This window comes from Drosophila subpulchrella, chromosome 3R (assembly GCF_014743375.2).
Source record: "Drosophila subpulchrella strain 33 F10 #4 breed RU33 chromosome 3R, RU_Dsub_v1.1 Primary Assembly, whole genome shotgun sequence".
Lineage (NCBI taxonomy): Eukaryota > Metazoa > Arthropoda > Insecta > Diptera > Drosophilidae > Drosophila > Drosophila subpulchrella.
The window spans coordinates 14,449,376-14,467,419 of NC_050609.1; the positions used below are offsets into that span (position 1 = coordinate 14,449,376).

The 18,044-nt window shown below is 39.5% G+C and overlaps 3 protein-coding genes across 4 annotated transcripts; 1 reads left to right on the forward strand and 2 right to left on the reverse strand.

Annotated features, from left to right (window-relative positions):
- Positions 1-363: 363 nt before the first annotated feature.
- Positions 364-5,803, reverse strand: LOC119554252 (spaetzle-processing enzyme). Its single transcript, XM_037865093.1, has 6 exons — positions 5,779-5,803; positions 3,508-3,654; positions 2,824-2,952; positions 2,613-2,768; positions 1,601-2,555; positions 364-1,535 (listed from the first exon to the last, which is right to left on the reverse strand). Exons 2-6 carry the CDS (start codon positions 3,590-3,592, stop codon positions 1,124-1,126), a joined length of 1,737 nt encoding a protein of 578 aa, XP_037721021.1. The 5' UTR covers positions 3,593-3,654; positions 5,779-5,803; the 3' UTR covers positions 364-1,123.
- Positions 5,804-7,054: 1,251 nt separating this feature from the next.
- LOC119551230 (glutathione-specific gamma-glutamylcyclotransferase 1) lies at positions 7,055-15,833 on the forward strand. 2 transcript variants are annotated; one of them, XM_037860480.1, is made up of 5 exons: positions 7,055-7,360; positions 12,878-13,386; positions 14,285-14,320; positions 14,944-15,022; positions 15,091-15,833. In XM_037860480.1, the coding sequence occupies exons 2-5, from the start codon at positions 13,078-13,080 to the stop codon at positions 15,525-15,527; spliced, it is 861 nt and encodes a 286-aa protein (XP_037716408.1). In that variant the 5' UTR covers positions 7,055-7,360; positions 12,878-13,077; the 3' UTR covers positions 15,528-15,833. The 2 variants fall into 2 exon arrangements, with proteins under 2 accessions (XP_037716408.1, XP_037716400.1); XM_037860472.1 differs by lacking the exon at positions 7,055-7,360 and adding an exon at positions 12,593-12,749.
- Positions 15,825-17,351, reverse strand: LOC119551220 (26S proteasome non-ATPase regulatory subunit 13). The gene is made up of 4 exons (XM_037860460.1): positions 17,128-17,351; positions 16,958-17,071; positions 16,370-16,900; positions 15,825-16,309 (listed from the first exon to the last, which is right to left on the reverse strand). The coding sequence occupies exons 1-4, from the start codon at positions 17,235-17,237 to the stop codon at positions 15,916-15,918; spliced, it is 1,149 nt and encodes a 382-aa protein (XP_037716388.1). The 5' UTR covers positions 17,238-17,351; the 3' UTR covers positions 15,825-15,915.
- Between the last annotated feature and the right edge of the window lie 693 nt (positions 17,352-18,044).

Here is an 18,044-nt window from a genome sequence, read left to right on the forward strand (position 1 = left end):
GCCCCGCCATTAGACGACATTGGGCGGTTGTCTAAGGCAGAAGGACGCCGCCGCTGGCCACGCCCCCCATTTCGGTGAGTTTTCACCGATTTTCCGCTCAATGAACAGCGTGTTTGTGAAAGGCTTATTGCCGCTTATAGATGGACAAATCAAATAAATTCAATTCTACCTGGCCAGCGATTAGTGCGGGGCATAAATTAACTGCGGAGGAGCTGAGCAATTCGTTAATGTGACACTTTTAGTGGAAAGTCCCTCCACACCCACAGATTGCCTCAATGGCAGCCACTTTTCCATTGAGTTATTGTTATACCATGCCCGAGAAAAACCGAATTGAGCAAAAAAATAAAATAAGAGAGACCGAAATAAAAATAGTCAAAAAGTTGTGTTTATTTATCGCTGCTCAGGCACAATATATATCTTTGGAAATCACCTTTAAATCTTCACCAGCGATATTGTAAATCTTTTGTCTTAGGCCCGCGGTTTCCTCGAGCATTTCCCATTTTCATTTTTCCCTCCCCATTTTATTTAGTTTCCTCGCCTTTTGTTTTCTCGTCGCGCTTTGATGGATGTTTTGTTTTGATTCGGTCTGATGGTATTTTGGTGGCACGCCTATTTGTTGTGCCGCACGATAATCCCAATTGTAAATCTAATCATTATCGCCAGTCTGGTGTTTTTTTGGATCAGTTAGGATGGCCAGGATGACCACTTTCTTCGAATAGACTAAAAAGTTTGAAAAACTAAAAAGTTTCTGAAATTTTACAACTTTTTTTCAGATAGCATAGTTAGTAGTATTTATTTGAGGTAGATTAATTGCAAGCTTTAGTTTGTTCTGAGATTCTAACAAGAAAGAACGCTATAGTCGACGGCCTCCACTATTAGATACACATAACTCAGCTAAAGGGAGTGCGAAGGAGATGGAAGTAGGCATGCAGGAAATCGACTGTTTCCGAGATTGCACACTTCATTTGATTATTACTTTGTAATGAATGGTCTGATTGGAACAATATTTGGCATGGCTTGATCGACTCGGCTGGTGATTCTGATCGGAAACGCTTTCTTCTACCTGTTACAAGCTTCCCGACGAATCTAACGTACCCTTTTAATCTACGAGTAACGGGTATAATTAAGGCTCTAAGTGCTTCCGAATCCAGTTAAAATACGCTCCAGTCCTTGTGAAAATAGTTGGAATGGTCTGCTCTCCGCAAGTATTATTATGAAATCCAAAGGAAGTGATGCCTACTACATATACGTATTCCACGAATCCATTTAAAGTCTTGGTAACCATCAGAGGACCTCCGGAATCGCCTCTACAGGTATGGCGTTTATGCTGGCCACCTGCGCATATTTGTTGATCGGGTTCGAAGTCCATTTTTTTTATATCTTTACAGTACGTCTTATTTTCCCAAATGGTGCTGTGCATTAATACATGACTGGGTCCGTTTTCCGTGACGCCCCATCCGGCTGTTTCTAAGTTGAGATTCTCTAAGGAAAAACTAGCTTTCGGGACACATATCGGGTTGATTTCTTTCGTATACCTAGGGTAGTTGAAACTTTTGATCAGGACGGGCAATATAAATGTATATATTAAATCATTACTCACCGGACTTGTTTTTCAAGTCGCACCAGAGCGATGTCGTTTGCGAATTCCCGGCGTACATAGAAACTTTCATGGAAAATTACCTCCTTCACGTCGATTTCCAGATAGGGTGGAGCGCACCTCTTTTTTAGAGAGCTTATTTCTTGACAGTCTATCGGAGTCCTGGTGTCATGCTCTCCCAGGCGGACCCTCTTCAGAGTAAAAGACTCTAACTTGGTGACACAATGGGCTGCCGTTAGGACGTACCAGTTGTTGATCAAAGATCCGCCACACTGGGGAGCAAGAGTTCGATCCCGATTTGATTCTGAAGTATTCTCATAAAGAAGCATCGCCATCCAGGGGAATTGATTGAGAGCCAATTCATTGCCTTGCGACATTCGGTAAGAACCTGGAATTTGTCCGCACTGTCGGTGACTGTCCATCGGTAGGAAGTTACCTTGATTCGGACAGCAGGTGTATACGCGATCTTCTAAATCTCTACGTCTGTAATCGAGGGTGCACAATTTGTTCTTATATATTTCTTCCATGACTTGTTTGGTTGCATTCTTAAGGATCCCAAGCATGTGTGGACATTTTCCAATTGGAATGCAACTCTCATCGGGTTTACAATTAGGAAATTCTAATAGATTTTTATTTAGCGTATCGTTACGTAGGAATGGACAGCAGTATCTACTGGTGCCACATTGCCTTTCTCCTAATACTTTATTAGACGCATGTCTTCCTTCCGTAGATTTGATAATGTACTTTAATGGTACACATTTATCTCTACTTAGGCAGCGCTCTTCGGGTAGACAATTTGGCCGCGGACAGAAAATGAAGATCCTCTGGCCTGAAAACCTCTGAAGAGGATCGGTGGCACAGTGTCGGCTTATTAACTTTTGTACATTATTCCTTGTCGGTTGTAGATGCAATTGGCACCTTTCTAGCCGGGTGCAAAACTCATCAGGTTTTTGATGAGCTGGTAGATTTTGAAATAAGTACATAGTTTACGGACTTTGATATACTAGAAATATACCTGATTTTGGACAGCAATACAAATTATTACCACATTCCTTTTCCTGTAATATTTTATTTTTGATCCTCTTCATGTCCGCGGACTCGAGAACATCATTTAATGCCGTACAGTTGCTTAGACTCATACATTGCTCATCGGGCTGACAGTTTGATAATGCTGATAGAGATTAGGATTAGTACACGGGACAACATTGAATTTGATTTTTAGTTACCCGGCTTAGGGCAGCAGACAAAGTTGCCATTGGTGTTACATGGTTTACGAATATTGTTTTGATAGTAATACGAGTTTGGGCACCTTTCCATTCTTGTGCATTCTTCATCTGGTTGACAGTACGAATAAGCTGTAAAAGATGAAGATAAAAGAAAGAAAAAACAAAAAAGGCTTTACTTGAAATTTTGGACCATATTTTTAGCTATTGAAAGTCTCAGCAAAGAGGGTTATAATTTTTAAGCGAATAGTCCGATTTAAACAATCAGATAGAATCTATATAAATGTATGCAGCAGATAGATTTTAGCGTTATGGGCGTTTGTGAGCGTTAGAGGCGTGAAAAAACAATACATTTAAGTTAATATTTGTATTCTAGCATCACAACTGTTGCACTTTGGTGAAATAAACTCGCGCTGCGCAAGAATCTCTGTAATCTGCATCCTTAATCCATATCTAGTAGATTTTCTAAATACCGCGATCTCAGCCTTCATACAGACAGATGAACGGACAGAAAGACGGATATGACTGATATATATGATCGACTCGCCTAGTGATCCTGATTAAGAAAAAGGGCGTGAAACGCTGCCTTCTACCTGTTACATACTTTCTGAAAAAAAACAATATACACTTTAATTCTAAGAGTAAAGTGTATAGAACTACCGTAACTCTAAACCTTTTAATCATTACCTCGTTCATGCATCCAATAATACCGTTCATATGAATGAGTCATATGAAGCAGGAGGACTAATACCGCCGTCAACTTAAAGAACATGTTGACCCGTAGACTTTTGAAATATGACTGCTGTTGCCCCGTCTCAAAAATGTCATTGATATCTGTAAAAAAAAATGACTTCCAGTAATTGAGTAACTAAATAATTCAACTGAAATGATAAATAATGTGGCTTCCCCATTTATATACTGGTTAGAAATATAAGCGATTGTGTTGTGTGGACTAACTTTATTCTTTCCAGTTGCGAAGCTTATTTGATACTGAGATGAATTTCACAAAAAGACGCCGTCGTAGCAGCGTTGCCAGAAACGAAAAAGTATATATACAGTGGTCGGCATAAGTATTTTGACAAAACAAAAGTTAAATATACTCATAATTTGAACTTACTTCTTGTAAACTTTGGCATCAATGGAAAGGTAATTTAAATGCCGTTTGAATGATACAATAAATTTCTTAACCCATTCAGTACTTATTGAAAAGGACGAATTTGTGTAAACATCTAATTTTTAAACTTTTTTCCTCGACTTGAAAACTTAAATGTTTTGATGCAAAAAGATTCTTCAAACAAAAATAATAGTAACTTCAAAAAGAATTTTTCAAAAATAATTTTGCTTATATTTTTTATGATTTCTTTTGTCAAAATACATATGCCTACCAGTGTATATGTATGTCGGTTTTCTGTTACATAGGATAGAGATGGCATTATGCGCCTAAATATGAGAGTTTATAAAAGACTGCAACCGTTCACGAACATATACCCTTGCAGAGGGTATAATGATTTCAGTCAGAAGTCAGGAACGCAGCGAAGGAGACTTTTCCGACCCCATAATATATATATATATATTCTTGATCAGCATCACTAGACAAGTCGATCTAGACAAGGCCGTCTGTCCGTTTCTACGCGAACTGGTCTCTTAGTTTTAAAGCTAACGCGTATAAAAATTCCAAAACTCGTATTTCTATTGCAGGCAGTATATAAGTCGGAACGAACCGGATCGGACAAGATCTGTAGAGTATATACAATGCTCCCATGAGAAACATCGGCTTGCCGAAGTTAGCTTCCATTCCCGTTTTTTTTTCAATTCTTTATTTTTATTTTTTGTTTTTTTTTTTTTAAGACGGGCGACAGAATTCCGAGAAACCCTTTTTTGTGTAGATAACGGATTTTTTTCTTTCTTCATTAGTCTCATGTGTTATCCTCCAGATGTCCCTAACTTTTATACCACCCGTTTAATATAGGACTCTTTATAAAATCGCAACAATGAGTCACCAAAATTAATTTTAGTTGGACATGAACTTTTTTTATAAAGCTAAATATGGCATTGCATTGGTGATGACAAATCGCCTCGAAAAGTACCATATACAATATATATATAATTCGAGGTAAAATGCTCCAATTTATGCTCTAGGAACATCAAAAATGATTTTAGTATCTAGGTTTCTTATATTATTTATTGGAAGCACACTCGATTATCGTTAAATATATTTGGATAACGGCACTCACATTCACTCGAACTTTAATTTCGATCTAAGCTTCCTTATGAAGTTTCGACTTCCGGGGCGGAGCCCCATGAATCACATATGTATGTGTGTACATATTGGGGACTTTTACAAGCTTATTTTTTAAACAATTAATTTAGGTTCCTGCCATGATAACACAAATATTTTAACTCAAACTTCGTTACGGGAATAAGTTTTATATAAAAGTAATAAGGTTTGCAATTCGGGTTGCGACCACGTATTTCGATTGGTATTTTTTAAAATATCTGCATATATTCGCAAAAGCGAGCGCGATTAAACCATTTATCGAAAAACTTTGGACCGAAAAACTTTGGGATAACCTGTTTACCTAGTTTAACTTTAACTTCCGCAGCGTCATCCGAATCATTTTGTTCGACAAAACCAAATCGATCAATATAATATCGATACTTTGGCTCGCCGCTGTCACTCCATTTATTTTTGGAAGGACAAGCTAAAATAATTATTGTTAGTATACAATTAAATGTGCATTTTATACATTTTCGGGTAACAATAGACGTATGAGTGATATTTCGAATTTCAAAGTGGGGGCTCCCACCTAAAAATGGCGCGATATAAGATAGATGGCGTATTTAGGACCAACAGATGTCGAGTACAGTTATCTTTTTACAGTGATATGGCAACTCCACAATCATTTCAGAGTATTTGGCAACGTCAATTCATTTAAAATTTCAAAATACCGTCCATACTTGTAACATTAACCGTTTTTGTATGCATTTTTAAATAACGAACAAAATATATTTGCGATTTAAAACTGAAACTTATTAAACAACACTAGTCAAGTTTTTGTATTTCAGGTTCATTCAATCATTTATAAAATCGCCTGTAGCTTAACATTATTTTGCTGACGCAATTGAGAAGATTTTTGGTGCAGACGCTTATCATTCGTGTATAGGTAAACACCTTCACCAAGGTAATATCTAAACTGAAGGTTGGGCATTTTTTTATCACGATCAGCAATCTACGAATCGAACACACGGAACATCACTTTCCAATTGGCACAATTAAGATGCGGCAATGTCTGTCAATTGTCTGCTTTTCTCGACCCAAGTTTGACATTGGCACCTGTTGTTTATTTCGCCTGTTACCAGGTGGCAATTGAGGTTGTTGCTTTTGCATTTCAGCTTTCCATTCATAAAAGCGCGCTGCATGCGGCAACAGTGCGTATGAATTACGTCAGCCACTGAATGTTTGGTGAGAAAGAAAGAGTTTGAGAGAGTGGGTGGGGTGGAAAGGTGCTTCACTTCTCTGTGCGCAGAGAGCGTTCGCTGAGAGAGCGGTGGAGAGCCAGAGAGACAGCATCAAAGTCCTTGGAGAAGTACACAGCCGAAAATAAAGTAAGTATCGATCTTCCAATCTAATTCTTTGTCTTGAAATAATAAAAATACAAGTACATATATACAGAAATCACTTCACCGCTATGGTCTTGTAAAATGTATATTATTGCACATAAGAAACTTAGGCTGAATGAGCGCATATTTTGGTGTCCAAATATTAAATATATAAAATAAATAAGCTTATGCAACTTTTTATTTCCTTTTCAAAACGAAAAAACTTACAAAGTCTCGACCCGCTAAGATACAGAAAAATGTCATAATTTTTTGTATATTCATTTATTTATAATAATACTTACAATATTATAAACTTTTTTTCAGTGCAGCTTATAGCATATCAATGTCCTTTGTGATGGACAAAAAATATAAGAAAACCTGTATTAAGTACTCACTCTCTCTCGTAACTTAAATACCTAAATGCGAATATGTATGAACGAATGTACATTAAAAGCCGGTACATGTTTTCGTAATGAATCCATCATATTTACCGTTTATGTTCGCTCAGCCAAAATCGCTGAAGAAGAGACTGCCAAAGGGGGTGGTGGTGGGCGGAGAGCGGGGAGATGGGAGCTGGGAGCGTTATTTGAGAGCGGAAAAACGGCGCAATTCTCGCATTTACATTGAAGCCGTCGGTGGAGACGGTCGCCGTGCTCCATCAGTTAGCGAAAAAGAGACACACAGCTACAGAGTGTATAAGCGAGAAGGCGATTTTGTGTGCGTCGGAGTTGTTATTGTTATTGTTTTCATTACAAGGCGCGAAAATGTTGTTTTTGCCACGCAGAATGGAAAAAAGCTGATAAAAACGGACTACAAATCGAGTAAACATAAGCGGAGTGTAGTGCAAAAGTTGAACGGATATTGATAAGCGGGCAATAATAAACGATATACGATCGTAGTTGCTACCGTTGTACCTGTGAAAGTGGTATTAAATGGACAGGTGGGTAATGGTGCATCGAATTGTTGCATGTGGAGAGATCGGATGTGTATATACACAGGCATATATCATATGTGTGTCAGTGTGCCAAGTTGAGAGCTTTCAGTGTCAACACGTGCATATACACATATATACACACAATCCTATTTACCTTGCTGTCGACTTACAGCACTTTGTTGCTGTAATCACTCTGGCTTATCAGTGTGTGTATATTTGTGCGGGTGTTTTTGTTTCTTCCGCGCAAGCTCTTCCTCTCGTCTTCGTTATATTTCGCCCCCCACATGCTCACCCACTCTCTCTTTCACTCTCTTTCACTCTCTCTCTCTCTGCTCTCTCTTTTAATACACAGCACTTTAAATTCAAAACAGATTTGAATTTATTTTTGCTTTTGTTTACTTTGTTTACTGCGTGATTGTAGGTATTTTAAATTGTTTAATTTATTGCCCAGTCACTGTACATGCAACCCGTTGATGCAATTCGCTAGACCCTGAAAATAGTGCAAGTGCATTAAGAAATCACTGAAATAAATGAAATTCCTAAATACATATCTACGTATATGGCAGATTAAAAATTATTATAAACGTTTATTAATGGTATTATAGCGAAATACAAACGAATACAAATGTTATCTTTGTTTTTTGTACAGCCTCGAAATAAACTTCTTTCTTTATATTTTTAGTACAAACTTTAACGATAATTATAGAAATAGAACGCATTCCTTTGCTTGAGTAATTCATGAGTATTTTAGGAATATACTCGAAAGAACTTTCCACCCGGAGCTCAAGCACAGTTTGCCGTTTAATATACATACGTATATTATATTATGATCTAAGAAGTCTTGCGATTTATTTGTTCCATTTTTTCCTTTATACAGCCTTTGTTTTACCTCTTCAAAGCTTCTGGAATATCTATCTTGTCGACTTCTCAAATTCCTCCCAGCTGGCACTTCCTCTTCTCCATTACGTATCCAGCATCTTTGTTACAGTGTGACATTCCCAAGGTCAACCGACTCATATACCTCATGATTGACATTCTAGGCGACAACTATTTTTTTAATAATTTGAGAATATTAATTAAACCTATCAGCAAGTCACCTCAAGTCTCATTTTTTGGCACGTGCCGTAGGCATTCCACACTCTGAATTGTTTCGCCTAAATAGAGATAGTGTTAATTATGGCAAAATTATATATATTTGCTGACTGTTGATGTGTAAATACTCTGCAACGTTTAGTCCATTTAAATTAATTTCCACGTCAAGGCCTTTAAAAGGCAAGTTAATATTATTTACTAATTAATTTATGGCAATATAAAAATTTTAAATGTTACCATAATATAGTAAATACCAAACAAGTTTGCCCAAAAAGCCAAATATTTAGCACAAACCAAAAGAGTTCCCAATCAAACATTTGCCTTTCCATTTGAGAGTAAACTTCCTGTAAAAGGTTGCTTTTTTCGGCTGAATAAATCTTTAAGTCCAAGCTGCAAGCAACATTAAAGTTATATATAAGTTTTAAGGTTAATAATAGTCTTTGGTTTCGAATAAACAAGCGGGTCAAGCGTCAGAAAAATCGGCGAATAAGAGAGCCACACGTGTGTGCCAACTAAGCAAAAATGAACGCAAACTAAAAATGCGCAAAAGACAATATTCGGGGATTGCTTGGTCTAGGTATATATAAATTGAATGCTTTATATAGCGAAAAATTAGGCCAAATGTGTTAATAGATACATATACATATGCATGTGTGTAGAACTGTGGGCCTAAAAATTGTTGTTTACCTTTTTTGCGCTATTGTCCGGACTGTCTGGCGAACTCTTTTTTTTGCCGGTTTCGCTGTAGTTCACACATCTTATCTTCCCTTTGAAGGGGGTGCAACAAATACAAACCCCTTATCAAAGGCCTTTCGCGTCTCCGAGCAGAACTCTTATCAGTTGAGCAAAATTATATAGCGATAGCAACGCGAGACTGTAAATTACATACTTCAGTTTTGTCGATCTGGTCGGTGGTGCTTATTATTTATCAATTTTTTTTAGTCTAGGCCGTTCGAACATGCCCTCGTCGTATAATCTTCATAATGCTGAAGAGAAGAATGGCAACAGAAGTAGAATTGATAGCCACGTATTATGCACAATAAAATAAAATATATTTTTAATTGTTTAATTAGAAGTAGACTGGTTTGTTATTTTATTCTCAAGTGCCTGTATAATACATCAAGATTTAATATGTTTAGCCCCAGATATAAGTATCACTGAAGACTCTTGTTTGCTGAATTTGATTACAAATGAGTGTGGCTTCAGTATTTACTGTTTAGATAACTGAAAATGTTGTTTACTTAAGATGAACACATTGTTGAACTGTCAATGAATTTCACTTATTCGATGGAAACGTATGTATTTATAGTGTCAACTCACCAATTAATTCTGTGTTGATTATACGTTTGAGGGGCGTGTTATTGTATAACAAGCTGTACATATACGTTTGGAATTTCGAAAGCACCCGACTATTAAGACATTTATACACCTAATTCAAGCCATTTAACACTCTGTCAATCTCAATTGTGATCATACGCCGAGCGATGAAAGTTAAATGAGAGAATGGCAAATGAGATAGGCCAGACTGAAATTTAGACAGCTGCACGTAAATCCTCCATCCGAAAGCTAAATAGCTAAGCCCTGATCCAAATGCCTGGTCAGCCCATCTGGGTGGAGCGGAGTATTCGTGCCTGTGGGTTCGTGTGCATTGTTGTTTTCGACGAATTTCAGTCACCAGCCACCAAGATACACTTTTATGCCCCCCTAAAAATGCCAACTTGTATGGCTATACGCCATGTACATGTGATATCAATGGGCTTAAGGCTTTTTTGTTGTGTATACATAGGAAAACGGAGCACAGAATTTTTGTGAGTTCTGCGCCTGTTACCCAAGCAAAAAAAATAAGTTGATAGAGCCCTCTTTCAAGAGCCCCGTACCCTCCAGGTTCCCCCCAAACACACAGCCGATAAAAACTATAGACTGGTATATAAACAATTTTTGAGAAAAATTGGCTAACCTTGAACTGTTGGCAAAAAACTTTCACAATGAAAAAAGTTCAGTATCAAGGACCCAGAAATGTGTAGCGAGTTGACTTCGGAGCGTTTTTCATTTGGCAAACGCTGCGTATACGTAACTTGTATGGCAAAAGAAAACACGTATGAGTGTGTATGTCAGTTTGTGTGTGCTTCTGAGGATGTGGGGTGTCGTAAGACACACACACTTCAAACTATCACAGTGTGCGTGCGGATGTGCGTTTAAGGTTTTTGAACTTGTTTTTTTTCGGTAATTTTCCACCATCCAGCCTGTTTTTGGGTCAATTTATTTATGCAAAAACATCGAAATCCCAAGAAGAAGAGAAAAAAAGATTAAAAATATACCAACGATAATAAAAATCCAAAAAGATATAAAAGACTGGTATTTAGAAACAGCGTACAAAAACAGAGAGCTCACAAATACTCAGAAATTCCCTCGGCATTTCGGGAAGGCGGCAATCAAAACAAAGTGTGCGAAATGTTTAAGTTTATTCAGATATGCATGTATGAGTATAAGTGCTACACGCGAAATAAAATAGCTAAAAATACAAACAAATATGCACATGGGGGTACATACAATATTACGCCTATATATCGAGCATGCCTCGTTAATGGGACCCATCACGATACGATGGTGTGGCAGCTAGGCATTTACACATAAAAAAATGTTGCTTTTACATGTCAGCAACAACTTGAAATAAATAAAAAGAACATTTATTATCAACATTATCATCCATTGAGTGTATTTATATCAACAAAAAAAATATCGAAATATATTTATGTTTTTCTTTCTTAAACATCCATTTGGTTTTCCAAAAATAAGCTAAAGTATGACATACATTTTGATTTTTCGTTGTGTATACGGGTACAATCCTAAACAACAAGTATACCTACAGTCAGCCATTTGAAATTATGTATTTGGTCATGGGCAGCAGCGTAGTTAGCACGGCGAAAAGATCGGTCACACATACTTAATATAACAACACCCTGCTTTCCGTTCCCCTCTTTAAACTTGCGAAAGTAAAACCTAAATGGGGATAGCTTTCAGCATGGCGAACCTTCTATACTCTTCAGGATAGTCAACGTATTTAAAATATATGAGGTAAAGATATTAGATATTCGAAGTACCAAAAACCGAAAGGGAATACCTAAGGCAAAGAACTCACAATTGTAATCAAATAATTTAATTCTTAGACAGATAACCCAGCAAATTAAATAATCCACCTGATAAACTTATCTAAAACATAAGCAATATTGAAATATTTTTAAAGGAGTAACCCGCTTAGTGCAAAGACATAAAATGGCCTTGTATGTATAAATAAATAGAGATAAAAATTCTGAGCGATAATATCACAAAGAACAGTTGAACGTAGGGGAAAAACTTTAAAACATTATTAATAACATTAATAAGAATTGATCTTAACTTTCCATTAAAATGCCCCTAAAGGTCTATAAATCAAGTTACAATCTTATCAAAGAGAGTCATAGGTGGCTATTGACTTTGATCTAATCACTGTAATAGTTGCAATTTGTTTCTATGTCAGTGGCCTGTTACTAAGCAAATATGATTTATTCTTCATAAAATTAAATATCAGTTGAATTGATTTCTTTTGCGAACTTTTTTCTTCGTCTGGCAGTTAATATTAATAAATATTAATCCGACAAGGATCTTTATGGTCCATGATTGGCAATTTCCAAAATCATTTCTTAATTTGAGGCATTTATATATTTATAATTATTAAATGCCCGAATTTATGGCTGATCCTTCAGTTCAAGGGGGACTTTTTTCATTACGCAGCTTTTTTCCAGCTTGGTCATTATATGATCGGTTATTATTTAGCGTTTATAAGGTATATAAATAAATGACTTTATTTAATTGTGGTATTATTTATGGACGTGTTTGGGCAGCAAGTCACCTTTACCTTAATAAGAGGCACCAAGATTTTGTCATAATTCTCGGTTGATAGTGAAACTAGACTGAGAAAGAGAGTGAGAGGAAGGGGAAGAGGGCGAGAGAGCTTCGGCGAGCGGCAATTTAAATACTTGTTCGCCATATTCAAACCTATAGATAAGTCTTGAGAGTCGTCAGACAGAGCGTCATAAATATTTATTTTACATTTTTATTTTTTACTTTCCGCCGCTCTGTGCTGTAGTCTTCCTCTTCGCGAACGTCGGGGCGTTGGAAATGTTTTCGGTTTTCGCGCTGGGCGGTTTAGTTCCCGACCACTCGCGGAACTATTTGGTCGCACTCGGCGCGAAAAATACAAATCCACAGAAAATATAGAAAACTTTTACTCTCATCATACAACACTCTGACCAACCACCTACAAGTAAGCCAGGGATCAGGTTTCGGCTGTAGAAAAAAATTTATTCGTAGGGCTTATTAGCTTTATAAGTAAATAGTTAACAACAAAATTTCGAGTTTTATGTAACATCACTCTGCTCTGGTCGTCCACAGAATCTCAGCAGCATTCGGAGGAGCCAACGGACGGCGAGCAATGTAACACTAGGAGCCGGAGACTACAGCCACCAGAATGTCCAGATAGCAGCCCCAGCAGGATCCCCCTATCCCGATCTCAACCAGCAGGAGCAGCAGTCAGATCACATCGAGAACCCAGGAAATTGAAGGACTACTAAGATTATTTCTGGTTACACGACATGGCCCACTACAGTGGTCATCGCCAGCCGGCGGAGGTGCCGGCTCATTTTAAAAATCTCTTCACCAATGGTCAGTTGGGAGCAGCCGAGGAGAACAACAACAATAACGACCAGAATGAGCAGGAGAATCGTCCGAGTAACAACAACAACAACGAGGGACCTTTGGATCCCGCCTGCTGGGTCTTTGGATATGGATCTTTATGCTGGCATCCGGGCTTCACCTATACCAAGTGCATTACGGGCTACATAAGGGGCTATGTCCGCCGATTCTGGCAGGGCAACGTCACCCACCGCGGCTGTGAAGAAAAAGTGAGTGGGATTACCCAAATCTGGGTCTTAGACAGGTCTAACCCTTGCCAGCTTTCATGTGTGTTTACCTACTACCTGCTAACTAAATAACACCAGTGATCTGGTAATTATTTTATTGCCTCTGCTGTTTGTTTTCGTCTTTAAAAAACGAACGTCGCCAGTTGCCAGTTTTCAATGTGATCAAGCACGCGTTATCTTTTCGTCGGGCGTTATCAGTTGTGTGTTTGGCTAATGGCAAACAACAAGTGAAATTAGCATTTGCCAACGTCTAGAGCGGCAGCCCATTAAGATACAGATTGCATTTCAATTAACATAAGTGTTTTGCTTGCTAAACAAGTCGGGACAAGCCCCTTGGAATAGATATCAATTTGATTCCAGTGCTTATAAGGTATCGGGCAACCAGTTTGGGTTTGGAATTTGCGTATTTTTGTTTTTTAGCGGGACACCAGATCACCATTGTTGTCCCATTTTTGGAACTCAATTGAGGTCATCAATAAAATAAAATAGTACCTGTTAGTCTAGATATTTACATATCAAAATATTATTAGAAGAAAAAAAAACAATTCACATACCGAGTTAAATATCAAACAAAGATATTACATATAATAAATATTTTCTGGAATTTTTAATAATACAGTTCCATAAATTCCCTGCAATCATCGAGCTTCTGTTGCGATCACAAAAGAAAACAATGTCGAAAGAAGTCAAGGTTCATATATAACCCCCAGTTATATGTGTAAAAGTCGTAAATAAAGTAAATATACAGAAGGTAAACAGTGGGCTGTGAGCAAGCGGGACCTAGCCCTCAGTATTTGTGGGGGCGGTATAAATAAAAAAGCTCCACATATGTACAAAAGTATACCCCAGTGCTAATGAGTATTTCCATTCTTTGTTACAGCCTGGACGTGTTGCAACGCTCGTTGAGGACAAAGAGGTGAGTAAAGTTATGGAAAATGATTTATAAAGGGGAGGGGGGCCCAGTAAAAAAGTGATTGCGCCGTTCGAGTTTCCCAATGTAAGCCCCATTCTGTATAGGCGGTTTCTCACCGAGTGAATAAACACTCGGGGAGTCCTACCAACTCGTCCATATCTAAGGTTGACTCTGGCAGATTTCCGCAGACAACCCGGCGCAAAGATTCGGAATCCTTTCGGAACCCTCTTCATCGTACGCCAGGCGAAATTCCGCGGAATATAGGCGAATGCAACACGTTGCACTTTTTACACCTTGATACTTTCTATCCTAGGCCCGGGGACTTTCGCCCAGGGCATTATCAGTTGAGTTACCAGGAACTCGTTTGTGGCCCCGAGAGACAAGCATGAAAAACTCAAAGCGGCAAGTCGTACGTCGCCGATAGCGCTATTTATACGTGACATCTGCGAAATAACGAGTTGGGAATCATAAGCGAGCGACCGTGTGCGATAAGAATAGCACACTTCGATCCAAAATACACGGGTTCAAACCCCGCCCAGGGCGGTGGCTAAAAAATATTTTTAGATTTATGCTAACCACCTGTTTTATTTTTATTTTTTAAATATATTCCTTCTCTTTGATTGCAGGGAATCACTTGGGGCTGCGCCTATAGAATAACAGGGAGCACGGCACTGGATTATCTCAAGCAGCGCGAGTGCACACTGGGTAAGTAAATCAATCTTAAAACGATGCCATGATTAGAACTAACCTCTAATCTCCATTGATTCCAACAGGTGGCTATGCAACGATTGATACCAAGTTCTTCCCGCGCGTCGCCTCCCAGGACACGCCCTTTAGCGGCGAGGCGGTGGAGGTATTGGTGTATGTGGCCACGCCGGAGAATATCCATTGGCTGGGCGATGACCCGGTGGAGGAGATCGCCCAGCAGATTGTATCCTGCCGCGGTCCCAGCGGCCACAATGCCGAGTACCTGTTGCGCCTGGCGCTCTTTATGCACGAGGAGATCCCCGGCGTTAGGGACGATCACCTGTTTGAGCTTGAGCGCCTGGTCCTGGAGGAGCTGTACCGCCGCCAAATACCTCTGTCGTCTGTGATGGGCCGCAATCCGGATAGGATTCGGCGTGACTCGCACGAGGACATCCGCCGCCCGCCCTCCTTCGAGTTCACATCCCGTGTGCCGGATACCAAGCTGCGCTGCCTGAACATTTGATTGCGGATGCACTGGTGGCCGAAAACGGCGGACACAGCTAGTGATAGGCAGGCCGCGTTTATTGCTACAGCAAATTCCAAATTATTGATAGACATTTTAGCTTGCTAGTTAACCAGAGTCTATCGCCAAATTCGACGTATTCTTTAAATTATAAATAATCCTAGGCCTAATCGTAAGCACCAACTCCTCGATAAGTGATCTGATTTAGCCAATAAGCTATGATTAAGCCAGTCCGTAAGCAAAAACAACTTTTTACACGCAAAACCGTCAGGGAGTTAAATTAAAACCGAAAAGAAATTCATACAATTTTTGGGTTTTTAATTAAATACAAAAGCATTTGCGCAAATGGAAATTAGAGTGGGACCATCAAGATCAAGCGAAACTAAAACTAATTGGTGAGAATTTCGGCGGCACGATTCTCCATCAACTTCTCCATATTCGTGATGGCTCCCATCCAGGTGTCCAAAGTGCTGGCCATGCCGACGATCTGGTTGCGGTTGAGAACGCGCGGCTGCACCCACGACATGTTCACCACTCCGGCCACTTGGTCAATCTCGCCGCGCACGAGATCCAAGGCCAGAGCCTTCATGATGAGCAGCTCCACTTCCTTGGCGGGCAGTTTGGTCTCTTGGGCGATGTCGGTGAAGGAGATGGCGCGCTCGATGGCGGTGCGCTTAAAGGTCATCTCCATGAGGCAGAGCAGGGAGATCTTCTGGCGCAGCTTGACCTCCTGGGCAGCCAGATCGGGTATCTTGGACCAGATTTTCTTCATGTCATTGAATCTGTCGAGGAAGGGGTCGGTTGTAAATTATGAAAGATTGCAGATGATTGGCTCTACCCACTTGTTGATGTCGCCCGTGTTGAAGGCCTTGAGCAGCTCCATTAGCCACTCGTTTTCCGTGCCCTTCAGGGACTCCAGGATGGGATGCGCCAGAAGTTCGCCTATGTTGTAGACACCATCGCCCAGGAGGGCAGCCAAACCAAGGAAGAAGGCCTGCTGGGCCCACTGATCGCGGGGATAGTCATCCAGGGAGCAACCCAGGAACTGTAGGCCGCATCGGTAGTAGTCGCTGTGCTTGCCCACCCGGCGGTAATACTGGGATGCCAGCATGTAGTACTTTCCGTGCACGGGGGTCACATTGCCCGCCTCCTCCAGGACGTCGCGCAGCTCCTCGATGATCTTCTTGGTGGCATTCAGATCGTTGAGGTTGCTGAGGTACAGATTGCCCTGCATCACCTGCAGATACCACACGGCCTCATCGCAGATCTTCACCTTGTCCTTCATCTTCTCCAGGAAGTCGATGGCCTCCTTTTTGTCACCAATGTTGTCCACCACCACCTCGAGGATCTGGATGAGTCCGTAGGGGTTGATCCTGCAAAGACAACACGTGAGATACTGCCGAGTCATCGCGGGAAGCCAAAAAACTCACTTGGTCTCGAAGGTGGACAGGAAGTTCTGATAGAGCTGCAGCAGCGCCGTTTCGTCCTGCAGGGATTCGTGGCGCACGAAGGCCACCAGCTTGATGGTCAGCTCATTCCAGAGTCTGCAAAATATGTTACGTTAAATGGGGCAAATTGATTTTTCGGCCACAAATCTCACTTTTCATTGTAGAGCTCCTCGATCAGCGTCCACTCGGCTGCGAGTTCTTTGTTGGTGGTCTTCTTCTGGGCCGCCAGGTAAGCGGTGACATTCGCCTGAGGGTTGGACATAGCAACTGCCTTTCAATCTTCGCTCTGTGCCGAGTTAAATCCAAATTTAATGTTTAATGTATTTAATGTAAAAATTGCAAATCACAATCGCCGACTAGAGGTGGGGAAACGACGATAACATTTTTGGACCTATCGGTGTTTGGCTGAGCATCATCATCGATAGTGTTTCCTTTTATAAATTCCTTATAATTGTTAAGGCAATTGTGGTCCTTTAACACGATGTGTTCTTGGTATGTCCTTTTATTTGCTCTTCCTTAAGCAAAAACAACACAAAACAAAATTAATTTGATGGACAATACCGATATCGATTTATACAAAAATTGCAAAACACAATCGGCGCCAACACAGCTGTCAATTTGACAGCCCGGCTGTATGACCGTTCGTTAAAATGTTTTTGTCTTACAATCTGAATTTGTATTTTAATATTTTAGTTATGGCGGGTCCAAAGAAGTAAGTCGATTGAATTATTAATCTTAGTTGTTCATGCTCATCTATTTTATATCAAGATTTGTATAAAACGTTATGAAATAACTATCTTTTCCAGTAGGATACTAGTTTTTAAAAATCGGATGGTTTTTAAGCCATTTATACTAAATTGGCTCTTTTCAACTTATATTTTATTTGAAATAACTATCTTTTCCAATTGGATACTAGTTTTTAAAATCGGATTTGGTTTTTTAAGCCATTTTACTAAGTATTTAATTTTTTTTCATATTGGTAATTAATAATTTGATAATTCATTCGATAGAAGAAGACTGCAGAAAAATGAAAACAACCTGTCTTAAAGAGGAGACCTCTAGTTATAAG